At 38.1% G+C, this 27457-nt stretch overlaps 1 protein-coding gene across 2 annotated transcripts in view; it reads left to right on the top strand.

The window, feature by feature from the left end:
* Positions 1 to 15597: 15597 nt before the first annotated feature.
* Positions 15598 to 27457, top strand: part of Smp_084540.1 (putative g patch domain-containing protein 1 (Evolutionarily conserved G-patch domain containing protein)) — a gene marked incomplete at both ends in the record, with an annotated part of 64587 nt that continues 52727 nt past the window's right edge. Inside the window, 5 exons of one of the 2 annotated variants that reach the window (XM_018799477.1) lie at positions 15598 to 15636; positions 17505 to 17749; positions 17787 to 17908; positions 17951 to 18103; positions 18239 to 18395. In XM_018799477.1, coding sequence (XP_018651262.1) covers positions 17518 to 17749; positions 17787 to 17908; positions 17951 to 18103; positions 18239 to 18395 — 664 coding nt within the window. Of the gene's footprint in view, positions 15637 to 17504; positions 17750 to 17786; positions 17909 to 17950; positions 18104 to 18238; positions 18396 to 18415; positions 18774 to 27457 lie in introns of those variants that run through there. The other variant, XM_018799476.1, reaches the window with a different exon arrangement.

The raw sequence follows: 27457 nt of genomic DNA, 5'->3' as shown, positions 1-27457 counted from the left end.
CTATCCTTACTACTGAAGACTGATTCCGATTAGACTCAGATTTACGTATTGCAACTGGGTGCAAATGGTTCTGGACGGAATAGAAGGGGCTTTCGCTTAACAGGCTTCCGTATCTAGTAGCATTGGATCACCGGTGCCTCCAGGTAGGAACCTAGGTATAATTAACGACAAAGCAGAAAAAATATCGGTAAATTCTAGTGAAATACTGTCCTTAGTCCTCAAGGTGTCAAGTTTTCTCTTCAGACTCTTAGGAAGTCACTTGGATTAGCTCAGCCAACATCGAATTACAGCATCTGACTACTCTTAGGAAGTAAAACATGTGCCTACGTCCGTTGTTTTGTGTTATGTCTCCAGTTCCCAGATGTTACCCCCAAGGTTTGCGTTGGGATTGGGTTTAAGTTGGTATTTAAGGGTATGCCCAATAGTGTTTAGGGTTCTGTATGTCATTAGAATGTCACTCTGAGACGTCTATACTCTGATGAGTAAAGGTTAGGTGATTTGAGACGCTCCTCATAAGACTTGGACTTGGACTTGAGCCCCCGAACTCATGTCGTGGCTCGTTGTCAGATAAGTTTCAATGTATTCATATCCTTTTGGAGTGGGGGAGGAAATACTATATTTCCGTACTCTAAACAGGGTTGAATAAAACTATTGGAGATTAAGTGGGAAGTTCTGCTGTCGAAATGGCCAAAAATTCACTTCAACGTTACAATCACAAGGTTTGCTCGAAAGACATTTTTGTCGCAGTTAGCGTGAGACTTCAGATCACAGAGTACCAACACTTCTAGATCTTTTTCAGCATGGGATAAGTCTGGAGAGAAGTTGCTTAAGTTGTATGCGTAGTTTGCAGCATGCTTCAGATGGACTACTTTACATTTCATAGTTGAAAGCATGAGTCAATTGAAGCTAGACCACCATGGAAAACCTGGAAACACTGGACGACCGTTTCGTCCTATTATGGGACTCTTCAGCAGTGCGCATCCACGAACTCTCACTCACGAGATTCGAACCCAGGACCTACCAGTCTCGAGCCAGAGCCCTTAACCGATAGACCACTGAGCTGGCATCCAACGGTGTTAATGTCTTTACTTTACATTTACAAATGTTAAAAGTAAGTCTATTGCTGTCTTCTTGACTTTTTAACCAAGTCAGATCCTCCCGAAGTGCCAGATCATCATCTTGGTTGCAAACTTTTCTCCAAAGGAAGGGCCTAGAGCCTGTGTTTGAAAGTTTCCAGTAAGCTTATGAGAGTGCCTGGCCTCCTCACAAAGTAGTCCATTGAAGGGACGGACAACAGTTCCTCGGGTAACAGGTCCCAAGAATTGATTACTTGGTCTGAAAAGCTGTATGCTATGAGTATTTTGTTCATTCGTCTCTTGTACTCGTCTTCTATGTCCTTTGAGCTATTCTGTTCTGGTAGGAAGAGAAAGAAAAGACATCAGATCCAGAATCATTCCCTAGCATTCGATATATCAAATTCAAATCACCTCGTAATCTGGGGTGGGATAGCAAGGAGGTTAATCTTCTCAAGCCGCTCTGTGTATGGCGAATCTCGGAGTTCTGGAATTGCACAAGTAGCCGTCCCCTGGACTTTTTCCTAGATATCCGATTCACCTTTTGGCCAGGGGTCTGCAGCCTGAATGTAGTTCTCAAAGTTGGATTTTACTAAGGTTGTGTATACTTTATTGAACATGTTAGTATACAACTTGATAAATGTCCATCTTAAAGCCCAAAGAGTTCTGAAACCCCTATTTGCGACCTCGTGGTAGTGGGTCGTGATCTTAAGATCATGGCAAACTGTCACCCCAAGGTCTTTGTGAGACCGAACTATAGGAACCAAATCTCCCCTTATGCTGCACCTACTTATTTTTGCATCCTCAGTTTGAATGTAGACTTACTTGGCCTCGTTGATAGGCTTCAGACAATTTTTAGACGAGCTAATTGAGACATCGAATTCCTTCTGAGGTGCAAATAAACCTACGTCTCCTGTTATTTCTCGCCAGGTTTGTACATCATCGGCATATGGTAGCATCGGGGACTCAAATATACTTGGGATTTTATTTAAATACAGTTTAGAAAGGTAAAGAGCTAAGGAAAGAGTTTTGTGATACTACACTTAGTACTGAATTCCAGGAGAGGTATTTGGAATCTGTTCTTACTTTCTGTCTACGGCCTACCAAGAAATCCTTGATCCTTTCCGGGAGAGGTCCGACAATTCTCGGATTTTCTAGCTTCAAGAGTAGTATATTCATCGGCACCTTACCAAATGCTTTGCTGATGTCCACGTAAACAACATCTACTGATTTCCCTTTATCCATAGCCTCTATATATCTCTGTCTTGCAATAAGGAGATTTGTTGTGCAAGATAATCCTTTCCTGAAACCACGTTGTTCGTTGTCCAACAACTGTTGGTCCCCACGAATGCTACTATCGCCTTTTTATTTTCCCTCCGGACTTTTAACCAAAACACTTGTCAGGCCGACAGGTTTGTAGCTTGATGGGAGCTATCTTGATCCTGTTTTGTGTATTGAAATGAGATCCGCATCCTTCCAGTCAATAGGTGACTCAACTTGGTCAAGTGACATATTCAGTATCTTAGTCAGTAGGGCGATAATATATTATGCAATTTTTCTCAGGACTTTAAGATGTGGTTCACGCTGTTTTATTGAGTTTTCCGTGTCTGAAGTGCTAAGAGCCTTTAGTATGTCACCTCGACCAAAGTCCACAGTGAGCATCCGACTTTGTGACTTTGTACTTGGGTCTAGTCTGTCGTCCAGAAAAGGGCCCTGAGTGAAAAATGTCCCAAAACAGTTCGCCATGACTCCTGCTTTGTCCTGATCTTCATCCGTCATATATGAAGCATTCCCGTAATTAGGTTGGGGATTCAGTTCTGCGTTCTTGTTCCGAAATCTACATGCAAGAACAGTTTCTTCGGATGATTGATCACAGATTGGGCCGACTGTTTCCTTTATTTTCTCTGAGCTTCTCGGACTGTACAGATACACTTGTTTCAGACCGATATCTAGCATTTCACCATAACTAGTGTCACAAGGCCGGTAGCGACACTTCTTTTGCTTCAGTAGACGTCTAATATCCCGGTTTATACAGGGATGGCCGTGCTTTTTCTTCTTTGGGACTGTCCAGAGTATAGATGTTTGAGTTACTTGGTTGTACAAATGCCGGAATTGGATCAATGCCTCTTCTACTGGTATGCTTGAGTCATTTTCTCATGTCTGTCTCCCATATGTTGGGACTGATTAGCGCAACTTCTTGACAGACCATATTAACCATGAACTTGAATATGGTGATCTCTTACTCCTACATGTAGTTGAAATGTTGTTTGATTGATATCACGACCGTGAGTGAAGACTAAGTCCGAAACAGACGGTGGGTTTTGTAGGTCATATCTAGTGGAACATCTTACGTACCGAAATAAATCCAGGGCGGTTGAAGTTTCCAGCAAATTCCAATCAAGCGATGTTTTTGATGACCCTACTTTTAAGTTCTGTCAATTTACAGATAGTGTAATAAAGTCATCTACTACAGTGCCTTTACACCTGTTCGACCAGGATTTAAGTTTACTTAAGAAGAAGTCATCCACTACGTATTCTGGACTGAGGTATACTAAAACCAATTCAGTGTTTTACCCTTTGTATTTCAGACGGCACCGCGTCAGCTCACTTGTCCTCGAGCTGTGTCACACTGTCTCGACAGCTCGTATGGTTAGGGTGCTTATTATATGCAGGGTAACCTCACCGCCTCTACGGTTTAGTCTCTCAGACCAACAGGGTAATAACCAGTCAACTAAATCTCACTATCATAAGCTTCTGACGTTGCTCTTGGTTCTGAGATGGGAATAATATCGGGGTTTCTGTGTCCACTACATCTTTAAACTCCGCCATTTTATTTGGTGAGTTGTGAGCATTTGTGTAGAATACCTTCAGTTCTGTGAAAATCTCTCTTCTACTATCCAGAATAGTTTGGGGATCGTTTTACCCCTAACTTTCAAAATGTGAAAAAACACCAAGCACAAGGTTTTTCCACTGTTCCAGAGGCCCTAATTTATTTATTTCTACCTCTGTCAAATGTCTCGTAATATGATGACCACTCTTATCATGAAAACTTGACTACAACCTTATGATGAAGCGGCAAAACAGACCGAGACAAACTATTGCTTGATCTTCTGACCTTTATATGTTTAGCTGTAACCTCGTTGATCTGTGGGTCTGTATCCATCTCCATTTGCTTATGCTATTCTCTGGCCATCTTGATATATATGCCCTTGTTGATCATAATTATATTTCGATCATGCACGCCTTGTGTGTCAGACATATTTATTCGGATTGATTATCTGCGATTACTCAAATTATCAGAATGTATAGTCGGAATTATGTGGTGCTATATACTGTCAAAGTATAAGGAGATTGAAGACGGACTTAAAGAAACTATGGAGCAAAATACATTTGAATCTAAATGGAAATGAAATTAAAACGTTCTTCTGAAGTTGGAGTGTTAATGATATCAGAACCAACATGAATCATTTGAATGCAAATGATATATTGACTTGGTAGTTTATGTATAGTTAACAGAAACAGCCGTTACGTTCAACAGCATTCCAATGCAATTCAGCTGTCATTAGGGGCTGTGTGAATTACTCCATGTTGTACAGTGTTGTCCAAAACACCTGAGGAGGTATTTTGTCGCTGAAAGTAATTTGAGTGTACTGTCCTTTAGAATGTTATTAGGAAGTAAGTCTGTTTGGTGCAAGCGGGTACCCCTTGTTCTGCCGGGAGAATAAACTAGACTAGTGGTAAATAAGTCTTCATTTAGATCATGAACGATCCACCTGAGTGCTAAGATACCTTTCAAAACACACAAGCTTTCCAACATTCCATTTTAAATAATCGGAAAGATAACCCCTATACAAATTAAGGAAGTGAATAAATACTTGAGCTTTAATGTTCTGGCATTCACTTAAATGTTTGCGGCCAACCCTTAACCAATCAAACTAAGTTGCTACACTAACTTCCTCCTGAAATCTACTTATATTGGAACACCGGTTCGACGACCTTACCCAAAAAGAACATGTCGGTTCTGTTTTCTCACCCTAAAGGAGAATTACTGACTCAATGTTTGACTTCCAACCAATGACAACCGACTCCCTGTCAGTATTTGGCGATACTCCACGGATGTCATATACTTTGCTAAGTTGTTATATTATCTCATAGCATTCAATTTCCTCCACGAATTGTCTCTCGTGAATTGCTGAACTCACCCTCCATATAAGGATCTGAGCTTCTAAGGGAATAAGTGGTAAGAAAATGAAACAAGAATATCTGAGGAAGTGTCGCGAGTGGGTTTCCCTGCACCATGTTGGTGAGGTACGATTTTCTCATGCTCTGTCCGGCTATCAAGTGTTCAGTCACCTCTGCCTTGAGTCGCCGTCAAGCCAAAAATGAAGAGGAATCTACTTGAAAGAAAAAATGTAATTGAAGTCAGTCAAACCTGAAGAATTGCTCGACTGTTCGCACAGAGTAATCAGGTTCAAAAAAGTAATGCAGAATTATGAGTGGTTAATGTTCTGTTTGGTTCTCAGAACAGATTGGCAATCTGGAAGGAAATAGACATGGTGTTGACATCTTGGGCACGAAAATGAGTGAAAACGGAAATTTACCATTTTTAAAAATACATAGATGTGCGAACCTGATAAAAGTTGGATTCATCACCAAAAACTGGGCTCGTAAGCGCGGGTACAGAAAGTGTCCATTGACCAGGACAACTACGACATATGATTGAGAAAAAAACGAAAATATATCGGGTCCTGGAATCGAGTAGGCTTCTTAGGGCCAGCGACATAATCGGGCTCTTACAGACTACCCACTTGACTGGTTTGATGTTAGTTTATATGTTATAGTAATGCTATACTTCCTAAATTCACCTAGGAACCTAACAAGTGTACAAGTCCTATTGGTCATGAGTATCGCTAACAATCGACCAGTGTAGGAAAGTATTTCAGTCAAGCCGAATTGTTCTAACAAGCCACACTGGGACGCGTGGTGTTAGTCGATCGTTAGCCTCTTGAAGAATAAAATACAACGTCTTTTCTGCCCATACTGATCATAATCAAATGTAAAAGTTACATGTACGGTCGGTTTTAGTTATACGACGAAAAAATATGAACTTTCATGCTGTATCAAATAAGGTTTTGTCACACGATAATGGCGGTAATTTCCAGAATTTTCCGTGGACAGCCGACAATAATTGGTTCAATAGGAGTGCAGCCGTGAAAGTCATGACTTGAACTCACCGTCCTGACTACCTAGTGAGTGAATTATCCATAGTAGTGTTTAAAGATGGATAATTAGAAATAACTGAGCATACAAGCTAGTTTTGTGCATTAGATCAAACAGAAGTTATGAATCAATCCGCCTGAAATTAAGTATGTAAAACCAAAATTGCTCATTTAGTATTATCAAATATAATGTGCTGTACAATGTTTTCAGTTAATTTAATGCACTTTTTCATGGTAGTATGTAATGTGAAACCGCTGACTGTATGCCATACAAAAATCGAGTTTGTGAATGGTTTTATTGATAATATATATATATATATATATATATATATATATATATATATATATGAATAGTTCAAATGACCATAAGACACTGAGTGTTACAAAACACTGTAACCATAGATCATTCAGTGAACTAGTGAAACTCTCCTGGATTGTTTTCGGAGTTCGTCATTGTTACTGAGGTCCACTGTTTGGATTTATAGTAACCGTTGACAGGGATTTTATACAATGCTTCCTCATTGTCTTCTCCTATTAGCGGAAAGTCTAGAAAAATGATTAATTCCACAGACATAGCCTGCTCACACCACTCAGTTAAGTCGAAGATTCTACGCTTTTTGTGGCTTTCCCCTGCTGGTATGGTGTTTTGGACTTATATAACTCGGCAGGTTGTTTATGGATAAATTGCCGACATACTCATTATAAAAGATGAATATAACGCTCACACAACAAGTGTAAAAGATATGGAGAGGGGTGGGCAACACATCACTCCAGACTAAAACTATTTTCAGGGTTCATAACTTTGTATGGACATTCAAGTGGAGGACCAAGTGGTGCCTTTACTTTGTCACACCTTATCCAGACATATGTGCGATTGCTTAGGTTCTTGGGTACATGTGTCACTCAAAATTGTTCACTGGTATCAATTAGCTTAAGTTTAGAAATTCGGTCCCGTGGTTGGTCCACGTAACTTTCTAAACCAGGCTCTTTACTGTTGGTGAGAGGATTAGTAAACTCACCCGGTAGTCTTAGAGTCGTATCGAAGACTAGTTCTGCTGCTGAACACCGTCAATTAGTTTTGACAGCTGTTCTTATTACCGACATAACTAATGGCAGGAAATCTGTCCAGTGACTGGGGTTTGAGTGTGATATTAGATCAGCCTTTACCTAACGGTAGAAATGTTCTACCATTCCGATAGCCTGAGGATGATAAGCAATACTACGTATTCTATTGGAACCTGGAAGCTTAGATAAGTTGCTCAATAGCTAATATATAAATTGGGCTTCGTCACCAGTAGGTGTAGTAGGTGTACCAAAAATAACCACCCGGTTGTGCATGAAAGCTTTGACTATTGATCAAGCTGTGAGATCGGTTAAGGGCATGGCTATTTGAAACCTCATGAACCTGTTTGCGCATGTAAATAGATAAATAAAATCATGAGAACGCAGTGAATAACCTACAAAATCCATATGAACATGGGTGAAACGTGCATCTGGTTGTGAGAAGACTCCGATAGGTGTGTATGACTGCTAATCTATGATTGTTGACACGCTGAATACTCTCTAGCCCATCTGTGAACATCTTGTAAACTTGACCATGCACATCTGGCGTTGTTTGGTTTGGTAGTGGCTTTCACCCCAGCATGAGACAAAGTATGAAAGTTATTTAATATTGATTTTCGCATACTTTTGGGGACTAACAGTCGAGGCATCGCCCTGGTCGAGCAACAGTAAACCAAACTACCCCCAGAAAGTTATAGAAGCTGTTATGGTTTGAGACTAGAGTTCTTTACCGCAAGTAGGATTTACAATTCCTGATCTTTTTCTGGCTGTCTCTCAACGCCTCGAAATTCGGTGTTGATTGTTGTATTATGTTCACTTGAAGCCGAGATAATGTATCCCCCACCTGACTGTTCTAACCTTTGACGTTTTGGATATCACTGATGAACTGTGGTATATTATCAAGGTGTCAGACCTCTCGAGGGGAATATTTATCAGCTCTAGCTTTTGATGGATTGGTTGGCGGTTTATGACTCTTATAAACTTCGAATTTCCTGCCTCCTAAAATAAGTCAAAAATGCCTAATGGTAAGGTAGATTGCGGGAATTTCTCGTCCGAAAGTGAAATATCTCGTCTCCGTCGAAGTTAGTCTTTTTGCGAAGAACGCATTCAGTTTTCAGGCGTTTTCAACCAGCTGGTTAAGAATACTGACTACTGCTTTATCCAAAGCATCCACCATCAAAGCAGGTGGATAATGGAAATTCGGATGTGTCAAAGAAGATGCTTGAGCTGGCTTATCCTTTAGCTGCCCAACTGCCTAAATGGCCTCAGAAGTCAGCTCAAATTCTTTTGACTTTCCTTTAAGAGAATCTGTCAAAGATTGCATTAATTGTGCACAACTGGGTTTGGATCTTAGATAAAATTTAACCAGACCTATAAACCTTCTAAGTTGTGTTATTGTCCAGTGGTGTCCACCTCTTTGATCAGTGTAATCCCTTCTGAGTTTATTGCGTGTCCGTAAACATCGAAAACACACTTAATTTGGTGTGTGTTCATACCACTTTCATTTAGCCGTCTTAGCACTGCCCTCACATGCCTTTTACGTGATTTCAAATTGGGAATTACAAAATCGTCTATATACCCCTGTGCAAATAGCATATCGTGAAGTAGGTTGTTCATATATCTTAGAACTTTTTGTTCGATCCAGTTCGTCTCTAGTGATTTTAGGCTTATCTGGTGCTAGTCTCCTGGGTCTAGCAAACACAAGTGCACCTTCAATTTTCGTAGTATGGTTGAACTTTAGTTTACTTTTACAAGGCTGTGTGTTCGATTTTGTTAGGATTGGGAATTCCACGAATACATCCTGGGATTTCGCACTTGCTAATGGCAGGGTTTGTATCAAATTTAGAGACTTTCTCAGACTTTTGTGTAACTCGGAATATCTTTCAGCGTCAAACGTCGTTTTTTAGTGTCGACTACAAATTCATATCTCTCTAAACAATTCCATCACCAGTATTGCCAGATCTAAATCAGCTACAGTGAAAACCCAGGAAAATTAGCTCCTTAATCCCAAATCTAGAGTTAAATTTTTCCGTCTAAACGTCGCGATTTCAGTTTTGCCGGGAGATTGAAGTGTAACTGGGGGAGTTTCTGAACTCCAGTTTTTGTTCTGAGGAACAATATTAATGCAGCATCGGTATCCACAAAAATGTTCAAGCTTGAATTTCTGTCCTTAGCATAAAAGAAGCGACTGTTTAGGCACCACTCTTCAGTCGTAGAGACCTGGGTAGGAGTTATTCGTTTCCATATTCTTGGGAGTATGTTTAGACCAGGCACATGATTGACTGTAACTGGTTGATTCGACACCAAACTTCTAGTGAGACGGGACTGTCCGGATTGTTTGTGATCTGCTCTGTGATTTTTGATCGTGGTCGTTGTTTACCTGCTGCTGCATCTATAGCCCTTTTGCATTTTGATGAAAGCCTCTATGAGACGTTTAACACTTGCAGTGAGTTCTGACATGACCGGGTCTATCGACGGCTCTTCTTTTTGTACAAAATGTAACGCACATGATCCTCTTGAAGGACCTCGTTCCATTGTTCTATCTGCTATACGCAATAAGTGGGGTTCAGAGATGTCCAGGTCTTGTGCATCCAAAGAGTGTTGGACGTAGCATGGCAGAGCTTATATACATCCTTGTTTTAGGACTGCTTCATCCACTACGCTGTCTACCACTAAGACTTGGAGGAGACGTAAAACCTTACAATGGTGAGCTACCACATAAAGTTTCTCCTTGGAAAAGTCTTTCAGTTCCTCAGCCGCCCGATAAAGATAGACGGTTCATTATCCCTCATCTTAGTATGGTTGTGGTGTTGGTGGACGTCTTGAGCTATTGAAGGAGGGAGGATAGGGCATAAATCTCATCAGCGAATCTCTTCTGATTTAATATTTTGTCTCATGAAATAATGCTCCAGTCGAGAAAACCTCAACCCGGGGTCACTAATGCCAAATTCTGGGAGTCGGACTTTCTCAGTCATGACAGCATCTGTCTCCATCGGTGACGAATTACATTGATCCCCCAATTTTTCGGTCTGGAATGAGTTTGAGATGTGGTATACGACCAATGCACTAATATAATATGAAAGGGATAAAATAGTAGCTAAAAAACAGATACGTTGCGATAAAAAACGATATGTATACGTACGAGATTTACGTTAGCGATAACCAAAAGATCAACTCTTAAGATTAAGTGGAAAAAGTGATAATAGGCAAAACGACAACTAAATTTCTGCTCAAAATGGGGCTCACCAATTTCGTACTAATGTGTACCCCTCGTTCTGCCGAGAGAAATAGACTGGACTAGTGGTAAATAAGTCTTCATTTAGACCATGGCTGATCCGCTCGAGCGCGGGGATATCTTTTAAAATGCACAAAGCTTTTCAACATTCCATTCAAAATAATAGGAAATATAACGCCTATACAAAATAAAGAAGTAGGGTACACTTGAGCTTTAATGTTTTGACATTTACTTGAATGTTTGTGGTCAGCTCTTAGTCAATCAACCTAGGTCGTTTCATTTTCTCCCCAAGCTCGTCCTCAGACAAGTACTTCCCTCGAGTGTCGACAACTAGATTATATTTCACAGTTTGCTTCAGACATACAACACGTTTCTGGAACACACAATTGAGTGGCATACGTTTTGTCCTGTATGAGGCCCTTGAACAGTTTCGAAAGAATCAACCCTCCTAAACTGGCCAAGCTTCAAAAAGAAGACACTGATCTTCAGCTCGCGTTAGCTTCGACAACCCTGAATCTACGGATCAAACAGATGAGACACAGGTGAGGAAACTTTACTATCCGACACATATACAGTTGTGGATTGTCTAATCGTGGCGAAATATCATCGATACAACCTCTTCAATACGTTGCACTAGCTTTGTCACTCAATTGTTCGGGTAACAATCTAGCAGAACAATTTTGTTGGCCTGGTATGAATAAATACTTGAAGGAGTGGGCTCGCTCCTATCTAGGGTGACTAGAAACAAAAAGCATCCCTTGGTCTCTTTCAAAACTCCCAACGCTTTTTTCGACCATGTTCATCTAGATTTGGTAGCACCCTTACCAGATTCAAATGCATAGTCTTACTTCTTCACGTGTGTAGACCATTTCACTTGATGATCGGACATCACTGCAGAAGCAGTGACCCACGCTGTCGCCTAACGATGCATGCTAAACCTCGACTTTCCCTCAACTACCACTACAGACCGTGGACACCGGTTCGAATCTGGACCTTACCGTTGTCTTACTACACTACTGGGAATCACGCGTTTCTGAACAATCACCTACCGCTCACAAGCAAACGGGTAGGTAGGACGATTTCACCGATATTGGAAAGCTTCACTCTCAGCTGCAAACGTTTCGCAGTGAACTGACTCTCTTCTACTCGTTTTACTTGGTATTTGCAATGCAGGGAAAGCTGAAGTTGGATATACTGCAGTACAACTAGTTTACGAGACGAAACTTCAGCTTCCAGAAAAATTTATGGATCCCTCATCTTCAATCAATGTGGATATAAACTCTTACAAGAACAGACTTACGAACGCCACGCGTTCAGCCAAACGTGTTTCCATTCGACTTCAGTTAACTGGTGTTTTCAATCAACCTGCCTTATGATGTGTCACAAACGTTTTTGTACGTCGTGACTCATTACAACGACCTCCAAAAATAGGACTGAGCCCTTGCCAAATCATCTGGCAGTCGGGTCACTGAATATCAAACAGATCATGGATCACCATCAGGGTCAACAACAGCCGACGTGCATCGGTTGATCGTACGCCATGGACTGGTCATGTGGTGGTAGTCACACTTTCACTTATACCTGTTGCTGTACGGTCCTTAAAGCAACAATAGCACCTTGGTATGACAAAGGGGCAAACCACGTTTAGTGCTGACCTTGAGGTGTGACTTCGAAGTCAGCTACTGGCCACACCATTTCCGTCTAACCCTAGTAGGCTGTCAATCATCAGACGGAGATCATCAGCGTTGACGATCTTCACTGGTTTGAGATGGTGAAGTAATCTTAGGACAGCTCCCTTCTCAATAGCCACAGGATCCATCGACAAGTCGCCATCATCACAATTAACTGTTCATCTTTGACGGTCGTCAGTAGAGATCGCTCTATTAAAATATTCTGTTAAAGCTTCAGCCTTCACAACACCACATCTTGCTGATATCATCAGATTTCCTTGAGCGAAAAGTGGTGGGGTTTCATCACTCCTTTGAGTTTACCTTTGTATATGCGAGATCAACTTTTACAGATTATTTTCATAGTCCAGAACCAGTTGTTTTTCATACGAAACTCTAGACTTACTTCTCAACGTTTTGCAAGCATTCCTAGCATTGCAGTGGATGAGTCTGTACTTTCCAGAGCCTGTAGAGATAAATATATCCCATTACCTCTTTTTACGCCTAAAATGTTTCTTGGCCGCTTTAGTTATCTATGGTGAACAGTTGTTTGACCTGCGTTCTAACAAGTATTGAATTCACGGATACGTAACTAGGCCTGATATGCTTCTAAATAGGGACCATACTTCTTCGTGTAAGTATTTACTAACCAGTTCGTTGTTCCCTGTATGTCTATTATGTTCGTTCTCTATGCACTTAGACAACGTTCAACCTTATGATACATTATGTCACAAATCCTAAACATAAACAAGACAGCATGATCGCTATTCCCTAGTAGCTGTAGAGTACTTAGAAAATATTTTCAGTCGCATTGGAAGTACATTTTACTAATAAATCAGATAGACGTAAAGGGGAGGCTGAACATGTACATCATTCTAGAAACTGACTTCTTAATTAAGTTGGGGATTCGTTCCCAGTAATCTGTTATCTCTCTACTTGCATGTGGTGAATGTGTGAATTGTGCAAAGCAATAGGGCCAGGCCTATCTCGCCCATTTAAATTCATTAAATGCCTTCTGGAATTCCTATTGAAATGGATAAAGTCTGTTCAGCATCGTCTGCCTCATCTATTGACTAATATCAACCAAGGCATTCAGTAAATGGAAGATTCAGAAATCGTGATGGGTATTATCCTTCCAACGTGAATGAACAGACCCTAGAGTTGCACACTTGCTTTTTTCACTTCTGATTCCATCTCCTCATTCTAAATGTCTTTTTGAATAAACTAGTGCTTCAAGTTCGTCCGTTCAGCTCAATCTGCTTTTAGCTTTTATTACCTCCTCACAAACGAGGTTAGCGAGAGTGCGAATTGAGTTAGAAAAGATTTGTATTCGTAACAAATTCATCCGTTCTTTCAAATTGGAGTCGGATCATCGGACCATATATAGGTATTCTTCTGGTCATTTATCTTTGGAGAACGCCAGCTTCTTATAAAACTGATTCTTATGATCTTCCCTAACATTTATAGGTCTGAGATTATTCGTCGCATGCGAGTTCCAGGATGATGTAGGATATACTTCATTTCAGTGTCTGCTGGTGTATCAGATAGATAATTCATCCACTTCGTCTTTTGAATAATCCCTCAAAAATAGGATAAGAACGCCTAGTTTGTACCAAGGTTACACTACAAACATTATAACAACGTATCCCCATTGTCAGAAGTAGGGTTCTCGATCTCTTAACACCCCGTGCTTGCATTATAACATTCAGAAAGCGTATTTCCTTGTAATGGAATTCATTTGTAGACAAGCGTTTAGGACTTTTCAGGTTTCAGCGTAGCTGTATTTCGGACGGAAATTTCACCTTACTGTCAGTGAGAGATAAGGGTCTTGTGACCCTACTTAGACTGGGTTTATCCTACAAGTGCAGATTTATGTATCAGTAGGATTGGTGTCGTTTTAGTCTTCCTAGTTATCAATAGTCTTTTGATTAGTTCTGTTTAGTATCAAGGAGTAACAAGGAGTACTGAGTTGACTAGCGCTGTAGGCACAACATGTGACCCAAGTTTCGTCGCGGCGTTTTTACGCCGTCAGTGCAGGAGTCATAGAAGCTTGAAGGCTTCAACTCATTTTACTCATCGTATTACATTTATGGCGGACCAAAAAATATTGTCGCTCAAAAATAGCAAGAGTTATTACGTCCAAATGCTAATATTATAATATATCAATTATAAGTTATAAAAACAAGCAAAAGGTAAAGGAAGTTACTTAAATAGGCAGGCTTGTGCGTGTTCCACAATTATTGATAATTAATGGTTCCAGTAATATTGCCAGACGTATAATATAATAGAAACTCGGCTGAAGTCTATTAATGTAGATGATAGGTATTTCATAGCTGTTATCATAACCACAATCAACAAAGAACAATAGACGTGTGTATAGTAGTGTGTTTACAAGCAGTTAACAACATGTGTCATGCTATGAGTGTTGTACAACGGAAGAAAGTGTGTTCAAGGTACTATACTTAAACATGTGCAATCATTTTGTGGTAAATGTACAAACCGTGAAAATTAACAAGATAAATAAATTTGTTGTGCCTGTTTCTACACATTAGTATTTATACTGTGTAACAATAATTTGGTCTTTGATAGACAGAATTTTTGGTCTGAAACGTCTTTCGAGGTATCTACAGACTATATTTAAACCGACATAATGGCTAACGAATGCCAGAAATAAAGGGGATATGTTGGCACTAAATCAAATGATCAGGTCGCGTATTTGGATCTACATTAAAATAAACGTACTCACGAGAAGAAGAACATTCAAGAGTAGCACATGTGCATTTGTTGCTTTTCATGATACATTCATCTGTAGAAAATTCAGGTAAGTCAACTTACGAAGGGATTTTCACTATTAAAGCAATCAAGACTGAAAATTTTATCACTTAATTAAAATGCCCTCATTTTTCTTGTCTTCCAAAACAGTAAATTTACGAGGATACTCCAAAACAGTTCACAAGCCCAGAACGAATTGCTTGTCAGCTGACTACCGACTTTCCCATCGAATCATCAACGAGTGGAATTCATTACCTAAGCACGTAGTTAAGGCTCCATCCATCGACTCTTTCAAAAGAAAGCTGGATCATCTGAGAGACCATCATTGCCAGGACTAACACAAGCCATCAAGTCTCCTATCCTTTCCAAACTGAAACTGAAACCTCTCTCCTGAAAAGCTCATTACTACTGAAGTCAACTAGCTAGACTGAATTCATTTAATACCACTGGGGGTAAGCCAACACCACTGACGATCAAGGTTCTCAGGCAGTTAATATGATTGTTTAATATAAGTGTGGCAAACAGATATTGGATATAGAATCTCTATCTGACCTTGCACTTAGGTGTATGGCGGCTTGAACCGCCATTGATCAGATCTGGCCAACAAAGTACGTCTTTCTGTAGCTACTCGTAGTTGTCGCACTAGCAGTTTTTACCAAGACCTCTCTTTTTCTTTATGAATAAGTTGACCCATCGTCTAGCAGCCCTGAGGTTTTGAGAGTCATATTAGTTTCGGTTATGCGTATCTCTTCCAACGAATCACTGTAATTTATGCAGTCCGACTGTTTCTTTTCGGCACTGGGACCCAAGACTAACAAATCATGTTCTTAGTTCCAAATGTCTCGGTATCCAAGTGGGAAAATGCTCCATAGTGTAATTAGATGGCTGTTAATTAAAATTGTGGGGCCAGTACTAAATATCGTTCATAACGCTGGTATTAAGAGCCTGAAAACTTAGACTTTAGCTTGTATGACTGATCAAACAATAAGTTCACTCCTACTCTTCCCCCATTTTTTAGCCCAAATAATTCTCCAAGGCTTGGATTCACGACGTACATGAGTCCAAGTGATTTGTCATGCCCCCATGAAAGAAACTGGTGCTGTATTTTCATCATTGTTCTTAACGCCAAACCACACGATCGTTTACAAACTCAAGACTTCATAATTGCTGGCCGAAAACCATATTAAACTGGTAATGTCTACTAGAGGGAATACGTAGGCTGTCCCTAACATCCTCAGTTTTTGGTCCTTAGTCCGGTTAACCAGCTTGGCAGATTCCGCTCCCAAGCCAACCACTTCAGTCTTTAATGCATCAGGATTAGGTCTTCATCTCTGTAAATTCTGCCTCACTGAGTTCTAGCTACTAAACCCATCATCGGCTGCCTAAAATGGTATTCGCTGTGTACGTGATACACGTTAAGAAGTTTGTTCTTCATGCAGTAATACAAACCACTGAAGTAGTTAATACAAAGCCAACTGGTCCGAATAAGAGTCAAATCATTTGAGTGGAAAGAGTTGTCACGTACCACTTTATTTCTTTCTTTTAAGATATCCTCACAATGACGGGATACTAAATAGGAGACCACACTATTGCTCATGAGGGGTTATATGCAAATGGTAATTATGATGGTAAGAGGCTAACTACACTCAAGGTTATCATTTATTCCGGCTATAAATATCAGTCAGCCATAGATGGTTACGGACAGCGATTATTTAAAAGCCTGAAAAACAAAGGTTAAGCCTAGTCACGTTAGAATGCGTTTGATGATAGTTTTCTAGCGAGATACCAATGGTCGTGTGTAATAGCCAATAACGTCAAAAAGTATTTCCGTAACGGTACTCTTCTTTCTGTCCGGGCTACTCTAATTCACAGTAGCATTGGAGAAAAAACTAACACAAAACTATCATTCTTATGTTATCAGTAGCAAAGGAAAAACCAAGTTTTACCAAGCCGTAATAGTACGGTGCCGAAAATAGAAAAGTAAGTAATGGCCATATTTACTTGTGTCTCTAGACACCTTTTCAAACCATAATCTTAACGTATAGCCTATCACACCGACATTGATACTATCATCGTCTCGATCCCTCTGTCATTCATCTTGCTAACCATAAATCACAGTTACTCTATTGTGCCTGACCTGTAATCTGCGCCAAGGCATGTGAATTATTTGAATTTTCAGTTGGACTTCAACAAGTAAGCTCGTTTGTTTGCTAAGTACAGAACATGGGGTGAAAGTGATCAGGTTATGCGTGTTCTATTCCCGGGAACATTCTAAAACCTTATTTCCTGTGTATCGTGGTTTTGTTTTATACGTACATTTAAAAACCCCGTTTAATGGACCATGAAATGTCAGTCATTGACAAATTATTTTAGTAAGACAATGTAAACTTTTCAGTAAGTTACTACAGAGTGCTTGCTTAATTTCTGATTGTAATATTAGCAGATTTCGCTACTGACTCCGTACTTTTTATTGAAGTAAATTTAGAGAGATGGAGTTTGATGTATTTGAGAAGTTAAGTGAACTGGAGACTGAAATCCACATTTTGAAGAAGGAACTCGAAGAAAAAGATGCATTTATTCAAAACCTGATGGACAAAAATACAGACTTGGAACGCCGTCTACTGTCTCTCGATCAAAACAGTTTGACCGGTGAAAATAATTTACCACGTTTAAAAGAGGTTGCTCCCAACGGTTCGAATACAACCGACTCTAAAACATATGGTGCAATCGTCTAGTGAAATTTATATTCCATTCTTAGGTGCATCAATAGCTAATATGCTTAAAGAAACATCAGAAGCTGTTGTACGTAATACAGGCTACACATTCGACGAACGAACTGGTTTGTATTATGATCATAAGAGTGGCTACTATTATGATCCGGTATGTTATTTCAAACTATTTGAACGTCGCAAATAATTTTAGGAGAATCAATTATTTTACGAACCCAAAACGGGGACATACTATAAATATAATTCAGAAACCGGTGAATATACAAATTATACCGCATCAGAAGATGATGCTATGAATAGCAAATTCAAGGAATTCGCTCATCCGGTGTATGCACACTTACTAAAGGTAAGAAGTTTCATCCATAAGTGTTGATTGTATTTTGCAATTTCATGCGCAAACTTGTTTGCTTAAAACAAATATAGATTGATTGAAAACTTTCTTTTTTGTAATGTTCCAGCCTATTCTGTTTAATTATTTTAGGTCAGTTTATATCGAGTCATCGGATCATCAGTGGAGATACAGTTGTACAGGAAACAATCAAATCCACTCGAAAGAAACAAACATTTAACATTTTATCTCGATTTCTTTACTTACATACTCTTTTATTTTCATTGCTTTTCACTTTCGGGATGTAATTGTTGGGGGACTTAAATGAAGAAAATGCAACAGCGCCACAAAGCGGAAAAAGAAAATGATCATGGTTACCTGTCAAAGACTGTATCTAGACATAGTCGATCAACAAGCAGTGATATTGGTCATCGCAGAAGACGGCGAAGTCGTAGTCACTCTGGTTCGCACTGCTGTCGTTCGTACTACAAACGTGGGCGTGAAAGTCCATCATTTCATAGACATACAAGGCGCAGACAAAAATCTTACAGATCCTCCTATCGTTCTGGAAGTTCTCGTAGTGATGAAAGCCTCTATAAACGTAATAAACACCGGAGAAGACAACACTCTCGTCGACGCAGGCATAGATCATCTTCCACTGGTTCTGTGTGTTCGTACAAAAGTCGAAGTGAGTTCTTCTGAACTTACCGCCCATATTGTGAATTTATCTTTCATTTTTTATGTATTAACATTTCCATCCCACTTTTTCATCTTTTAAATAAGTCAATGCCTGAACAAGTTTTCGCTTAAAGTACGTTACTTTATTCAAGAATGCATTTATTCATCGTTTTATTTCTGTACATGAGTTTTATCGAAATGATAAAGAGGTGCTTTTTCGCTATTTCTGTGTTGCTTGATTAAAAAGTGAGATATCTGTAAATCCTATCTAAAATGTTTGTTATTATTATTACTATTATTATCAGGTTAAGAATAAAAGTATGTTGAGTTTTCATTCAGTAAACCAGTTTCGTTGATATTAGGTCATTGATTTATTTGGTTTTTTCTATAGATTAAAGTTCTATAATAAGTACAATGTTTACTACTTTTCGGTGTAATATGTATATGTCAATTAGCAAAACTTGATGTGTCTTGTCCGATTTACAAGATGGGTATTCATAATACAAAATACGTTTTCTTTTGTTTATGGTGGAAAATAGCGGGTAGCAGTATCTAGTCTCGATGGTCATCTGTTTCATTTATAATAAAACTTTATGGATTAACATAACTAATATTCGTAGTTGAAGTTAGTCCTAACGATATTATTAGCGATTCAAACAGTTTGTATGTGATGTTCCGTTCTTATTGTATTATGAAATAACACTTGCGGTTGCGCGGACTAATTTCGAGTAAAACTATTGTCTATTATCTTAACAACTATGTTTCACACGTTTCAACACTTAAGTTAACGCTATAATCTCCACATACCTGCTTGTCTGCGAGTTTCATCTCATAACTATCTTCATAATTCAATTTCCCCCTTTACTAAACTAATCTTTTTATTTTGACGTGTTCATTTTTGACAGATCTTTTGTAATGTTTTAAAGCTATACTGTCTTGAATCATTTTTATAATACGAGTAATAATTTAATTACCAGCCACTAAATACTTGACAATTGTGTTGTAGACTATATCTCTTCTATACTTGGTAGCACACTAATCTTTATAAAGTATTCAAGTGTCTCTTTAATCCCACCAAGATTTACAAGTGTATTAGATAATTTAGAGCAAATTATTTTGTTCTCATTATTTGTTGATTTTTTTTGCAACTAATGACATGACAGGAAGTACTCTTATATCTCACAAACGCCGTTCAGTCGAATTAAAATTATTTTCCCATACAATTTGTTTTTTGAACGTAACTAGCCTTTGTTTTAGCTTTAAAAGTTCTTTAGAGTTAACGTTTCAAAGCAAACAATCGTCAAACGGAGAGCTCTACGGATTTTACAAGAATCATCAAGAAAAACCGGAAAATCTAACTGGATGAAAATCAAAGTGAATTTTGTACATTAAATAAATTTCTGGTTAAATATTTTGTCTTGTAAATTTTCATTTTTAGCTGCCAGTCCTATGGAATAAATTGATTTGTGCAGTTCTTTCAATAACTGGCTATAACGTTATAAAATTGGGAAATCATCTGTTGCAATGTATTTGTATTTCAAAGATACAATTATCGATTACTCAGTGGATACTATCGAAGTTCTTAAAGTAGGATAAATAATTCAACCAATTACAGATGTTCAACAATTTTTTTTATTCATATTTCATTGACTAATTAGTAATAGAATCTTATTCGATCTTGTAACTAATTTTAGTAGTTAAAATAATCTGACTAGATCCTCAGCCACCACACTTCTAATTTGTTCTGTTTAGGGTGAATGGATCTACAAAACTTTTAAGCCATCAAAACAAAAACTTAGTTTATATGTAATTTTACATTTTGACAAACAATTTATTCTTGTACCAGCATACGTCAATATGATTAGGTTGATATCGAATTTCGAAATCCCTATTTCTTTATCTAAAGTTTTTCCTTAGTATCAATCAAGTAAATGTACGAAATACGAATCGTTATTTAGTTTCTCCTATTTCTGAACGAAGTCCCATTTTACATGTAATATACGTTGCCTAAGACTAATAGGTAGTATCTAAACCGTCGTACTAGAACTCACTTAAGTGTGGATTCGACTGCTCTCACAATTTACCACTCACTGCTTTATGATCGGTTTTCATTCCAAATGGCTTCATCACATTAATTTGATTTACTTTCAATAAGTAAGTAAAGTTAGTTTCAGTTTTAAAGAAGTAAACACTATGTGTACATCTTAGTGAATAGCACTGATCGTGTACCCGTCGCACACAACTAATAGCTCATAGATGGACAGTGATATTAACTTTGCACCGAATAGTTTAGATAAGTAGTGTTTTGTTTATTAAATTTCATTTTCCTCTAAACTGTTTGCATTTATTTGGTACTACACGAGTAAAACTCCAATCTTGTTGTGTCTTTTCTTTCATGACCTTAGTACGTGTATGTAAATGAGAGAATTGATGTGGTAGAATCATAATTGAGTCTTCCTGATCCGTTTATCATGTTGGGTGCTTAATATCGAATCTGTCAACAATTTTCGATTTTTGAAGTAAGCGTATTGTTTTAAAGTATCCCCTAGTAGTTGTAAGGGTCGGCGGAAGTAAGTAAGACATAAGGATTGGTATATTATCCACTTATTATTTATGGGATTGATATGTTTTGGGTCAATTATGTTTGAAGGGTAAACAGGATAGCGGTTCTTCACCACGGATAATATTGATTCAAGTAAGTCAATCAGTCGTAGTGAACCTGACACGAATGTGTACATGTTAATTCAAAGTAAGTCCCAAAATTGCAGTCCTATATTTCACAACATCGTTAGCAAACTTGTTAGGTAGATGGTCTTTAGGCTGATTTTCTTAAATAATCAGGTGATAGGTAGTAATTGGCAAGGCAGGTTTTGGTCATAAATATGATTACCGTTCGATCTATACTCTCTAGCTGTGGTAGGAAGATGGTTTAGCTAATCCTCTCTCATACTATAATACCAGAAGTTAGCTAGCTTTTTAATTTCTAACGTCAAAACTACATTTCCCTTTGCAAAATTACCTCTCTTCAATAATCTTTCCGTACTGACGACTTTTGCAAACGCATGTGAACATTTTTCTTTATTCGTGTCCCCTCTGTCTCCATATGCATCAAACCTGACATTTTGTCGCTGTGTTAGTCCTCACGTGTAGCTAATTTTTTTAAGCGAGTTCCAGCTGTTTCTCGACCACACTTTCGAAAGGTTCTCTATTTGATTGTTCAGATAATACTTTTAGACATCGGGTTTTATCTCTTCTCATCGTGTTAAAAATACCTAACTTGGTACTGTTTAATGTGTTCGTCAGTGTAATACGTTGGTCAATGTAAACTCCGTTATCTCCGTAAAATCCTTGAGTTGGCTTTTATTCATTGTCTTATTTCGGCCTTGTCTACGGTACATATTTTCATTATTCACTCTTTATGTTAATGATAAAAATAATTCAGTCAGTAGAATAAACTTTTCCTTAGGCTGTCAATAGTAATCGTTTTCTTGAGTGTAGGGATGATTTAGAAGGTAAAACCCTCCTAATTTATTGCTAATTGACCAACCAAACCTCGGCCTGAGCGTCAGCTTTTTGATTAAAAAAGAAACGCTGATTCATATGTATTTTTGAGAAAGGCAATGCAATCATAATTATAGTACCTGGATTCAATATTTCGTTCGTTATTAGGGTTTCTTAGTAAATACCACGTTCATCCCTTAAAGGTAATGTTTTTCTGTAACAGTGTCGTTACAAAAACAAATCACAACTTAAATGAATATGAAAGATTTTCTATCATGACAGTGAATTATCGTAGAGTTTGTCTTCATATTGTTATTGTTCCTTCAGTGTCTTTTAAAGTCTTACACGACTAGCGATTTATTTTAAATCATAATTAAATTTGGGATATTAGAAATTGTCGTTACACATTCGAGCAGTTCAATGTTTGGGTTCGGAGGACAACAACACTTTCGAAAGATACCGTTCGCAACTTAACGATTCTATTGTAAAATAGAATATACTGAGTTGGGCTTTGCAATAAACGTCATGTTTCCCTTATCACATTCTCTTGTTAACTCATGGTCTTGTAAATACTGAACCGAACACAAATATATCCTTGACTGAGACGTAGATGATTCAACATCGAGATTAAAATAACTTACTGGGAAAAGTTTCGTACTAGGATGACTTTTGTCAAGATAAGTTGCAGTACAACTTGCGTTAAGATCATAGAGTGAACGGCATTTTTGTAGTATCTTACATGAAAGTACATGTCTACCAAAAAGTAAACCCGTCAGTAAGTTTCCGCTACTAAAGATCACAGTTTATTTAGTGTCATCTCACTATTATGCACAATCATTTCTGTCGAACTTTTAATCCATACAACAAAGTAAGACTCACTATGCAGACGGATTTCTCTTTAAATTATACAGCGAATTTCTTAGTTATTGCTTTAAATGCTAAGAAACACAGCTAAAGACTAGATCTCAAGAGTTTGTTTATTCTATATTTTTCATTTTCATTTCCACTCCTAACCACTAAATGCTTAGTTCATCACATTTCATCTAGTCTATCGTATAGTTATATACGTCCATCCTTCCATGTTAAGTTATGGGATTATAATCACCTGATCGTATTACTAAAGATGTAATGTCTGATCTTCCGCAACTTCAGACCTTATTTGTCATGTCTTCCAGTCGTCGTAGTCCCCATTTGACTTAAATTCGTAACGGTTTAAAATTGCTTTGCCAGACGTGTGTAAAATTCATCAACTCTCGAATTGTATGCAGAGTAACATGATAACTTGTATTTATGTCAAGGTGACTTTAAACTATAACTACGCGTAGTAAATGTGTTAACACTATGTTTGATGTCCCTTGCAAACTTCAGAAGCTACTATCTAATCAGTAAAGTTCACAAACTTTTCCCGGGTACATAGGATTACTAACAAATGCTTCATCTTAAGTTAGTGAAATAAATGCAAAAGGTGATGAACAAGGAATCCAAAAGTAATGAAGAGGACAGTGTCAATAAGTAGCCTAAGAAAGCTGTTTAGACTCTTCAAAGAGACATGAAAATACACTAAGAAGTCAGGATAGTGATCCATTCCGAAGCAAATTAGTTAAGTAATGGGCAAAACATTGAATAGCAGTTTAGTAGGCCTCTGGTTCCTAATAGTTTACTAAAAAATTAGATACGAGATATATAGCTTCTAGGGATCTGTAAAGTTGAAAAAGCCATAGCTAACCTAAAGCGAAATTGACTGTGATTAAATTAATCTGACATATCTGAACCGTGGGTCATCCGAAGATTTGCTTGAAACAAAATCCCCCTAACTGTAAGATATTTCTCTTGGGCTAGTCTAGATATACCCGTAGTTTGATTACGGGAGTAAAGTGCTCAAATTCGCTGACTACTTAATTTATTTTGGCGGTTTTATCAGCCGTGGTTGTTTGATATCTGATGAAATCTCAGCATGAATACACAAAACTCACCTAGTTTGTACTATCGATATACACCTTTGGCGTAGAAGGGATGTTCGCCGGCCTGTGAGTGGGAGAGTACACTGCACAGCGGTGAGCTCTGTATTGTTCTTTGACTGTGAAGAAAAGCCTAGGAGAGTGGATAACACATACCTACTATGTAAGTACTGAATTACAAATGTCGTGGAACGATCGAGTGAGTAATGATGTTGGATTTATGATACCATTCAAATATATCAAGCCGGTGTGTGTCACTATATGCTCAATTAGCCACTTAAGCGGGCGGTGTTCGCTAGGGAAGAGATTTATCGCAAAAGAACCAGACTGATCAAACCAATACATGCTTCAGTCGCTGGAGTCATTTGTTGTTGACGTGGGCCTTGTCGGTTGGTGCAGACTACATGGGTGGTAACGGGTGGCACGACTCAAGATTAGTTACTTCGGTGCGGATTCTTCCAATAAGTTTTGAGCTTCAGTATTACTTCGTACTTTCTGTTTCTTGGCTTCATCCCTTTTCGCAACATGTTCTTTAATATCTAGTTTTCTTCAATATCTTAGATATCACTATTATGTCAACCGTTTAGTTACTAACTATACTTCGCCATCCTGATATGGTTTTGAAATTTTGACATGAGTATATTTGGTAGGCTCTATCTTGTTTATAATTGACTGTGTTGACAAAGGACCTTTACAAACCTTAATGAAGTTTATCAGTGAACATTGTCTCTATGTAATCTGCCATTGAAACTTAGTAAAACGAAGCAGGTCAAAGCAGTCTCACCAACTGATGCGCGAACATTCATTCTAGTTGATCCTGAACATAATTTAGAGCTGAAGCAAGTTAAAGTTAAATCGATCCACGGGATTATTACGTGATACGTGAATTGCGAAAGTGAAAGCAATCGATAAGACATCGACCCTAGTTAGTCACTAATTTTGATCGAGAGACTTGGAAGTAATTGAGTTGCTTGTCGAAAGCATCTCAGAGCAAGCTACCAAATTATGTGCAAATGGTCTCTATATACATCACAGTTGTCCATAATTAAGATTTTAAAAAATCTGACATTTTGTCCCCAGATGTCTGTAAAAATGGCTTCGAATCAGTCCATAAAATAATTGCCAAGCAAACGAACATGGAAGGACTGCTCTTGATTGCTGAATGTCTCAATTTATTAGAACGGATTAACATGTGATAATCCCGTAGTTCCTAAGGCTAGAGCTTGTAAACGAAAACTCCCATAAACAACTAATGTTCAGCGCTATTGTATTGAACAGAACTTCAGTCTACAGTTCTTGAGATCCTGGTCTACTTGGAAACACCTGTAGACAACAACTCGTAAACTGAAGACTGGTTTTAAGTATGTAGTTTGCGATGTATTATAACCTTAAACTCCCAAATTACGGCTGGGCATTCGTATTAGTATCATAAGTAACACTTCAAACTCTTGCATGACATTTTTGGATATTGCCATTTAAGATAATGGAATGAGAATATTTGTCTGGTATTTTCGCCCACTTTCTTGGGGTGGGATTCTGTAGCTTATGTTTGTTCCAACTATTTTAATTTTTATCTTGCCTAAAGTGGATGACACCTATTGTTCTAATGACGAGAAGTTCGAAAACGTTCAGAGGTTTCCAACTGCATGTAACAAAATCTGGAAATGTTTGGCATATTCTTTACAACTCTCAGATATAAAATAGTGCTACAATCCTTGACTCCTCTAACTCTCAAGAACAGAAAATGATTCTGTGGGACGTAAAAACATTCATATATTAAGGGAGCTGTATTCGTCATTTTAAGTAAACTGTTAACAAAACCTGCGGCTCGGGTGAATACTACTAAGCGATTTTTAACGCTTTTCAAACACCAACATCGAGAAATTTCCTAATTTTGCTAAATAACTGCAATCAGTGTTGCTTGTCTCAGCGTTCTAGGAACATTATATCGAAACTCAGGCAGTATATGCTTCAGGTCAGTTTTGCACAGTCTTTTGGAAATGTATTGTTCGATTGCTGTTTAATGCGTTCGACTTTCAGCCACTAGGTCCCAGGTTGAAACGCCACTCCACCCGGTTTGATATAGGCAGAGGAGTTGTTTCACTAGCCTTCACTCTTGTGCCTCTTACGTAAATACCTGGTGAATAGGTTTATCAAATTATTTTATGAGATTGTGACATTTTTTCTATTAATACCTATACATTTAGACCTTATTTATTGTTTCTTAACAAAGCCTCTCAAAGATTCAGTCAGTCATACGCGACTGAGAACCTAGCACATGTCCACATCGGTTCAAGTTGCCACATTCCGTTATCATAGTGATATGAAATTGTTAGGGCAAATCACAGAATCCTGATGGTAATGAAAAAAAGCAAAGTATTTAATTTACGGTTCGAGAAAATGTGAATCAGAAGAATAAAATAAGCTTTTTTCAAAGGTAATTTGGAAATTAAGAATCTAAGGTAAAGACAAAGAGTAAGTGCACCTGCGCCATTGGGGGCTTTTAAGCCTTATCACTCACAGTCTAACCATGGCATCTAGGTAGCGGGTTGATGGGCACACTTAATGCATATCCTAACCATGTCAGTCGATAAAGATTCACTATCACATCAATCGGCTTGCCATCTTTACCTAGTACCCTGCGTCAAACCGCTACTTTTCTCATAATGAATATTGTTTTTACTAATAACGTAACTCAAGGCTGTATATATAAAAATCCACTTAATAAATAAATGACAGTTGTGTTGAATTCAATGGCGTATACATCTAAATACTCAACTCTTAACCGTTAGGTCATTACTTCAAAACTCAGGCTAAATTTTACTCGAAAGTTAGCTTGAAAACCGGTATTTGCGAAAAATTGGTTAAAAATTAAGTAAATCGTTATAACCTTTGTCAGTATTTCTAAATAAATTGGATTTTCATGAATTATACCAAGCAAGTAAAAATTTTATATGATTGTTTCACAGTTGTGATTGGATAGCACTTATTTTCCACCTTGAAATTAATCATTTGCTTGTTTTTGGTCTGTTCAAGTTTAGTGGCATCGTTTAAAAGCAAGAGAAATCTTAGTGTTATAAATCAATAAACGCTAATCTAAGCAGTTTCTATGCTTTTCACATAAATATTATAAATTGCTTCCTGTATAAATGAACACGAATCTGGCATTTATCCTGTTGCTTACATTAATTCCAGACAGAAATTGTGAAAAACGAGCATTAGTCATCAGTTAATG

This window comes from Schistosoma mansoni, chromosome 3 (assembly GCF_000237925.1).
Source record: "Schistosoma mansoni strain Puerto Rico chromosome 3, complete genome".
In the NCBI taxonomy this organism is placed as follows: domain Eukaryota; kingdom Metazoa; phylum Platyhelminthes; class Trematoda; order Strigeidida; family Schistosomatidae; genus Schistosoma; species Schistosoma mansoni.
This window is presented reverse-complemented; position numbering and strand designations above follow the sequence as displayed.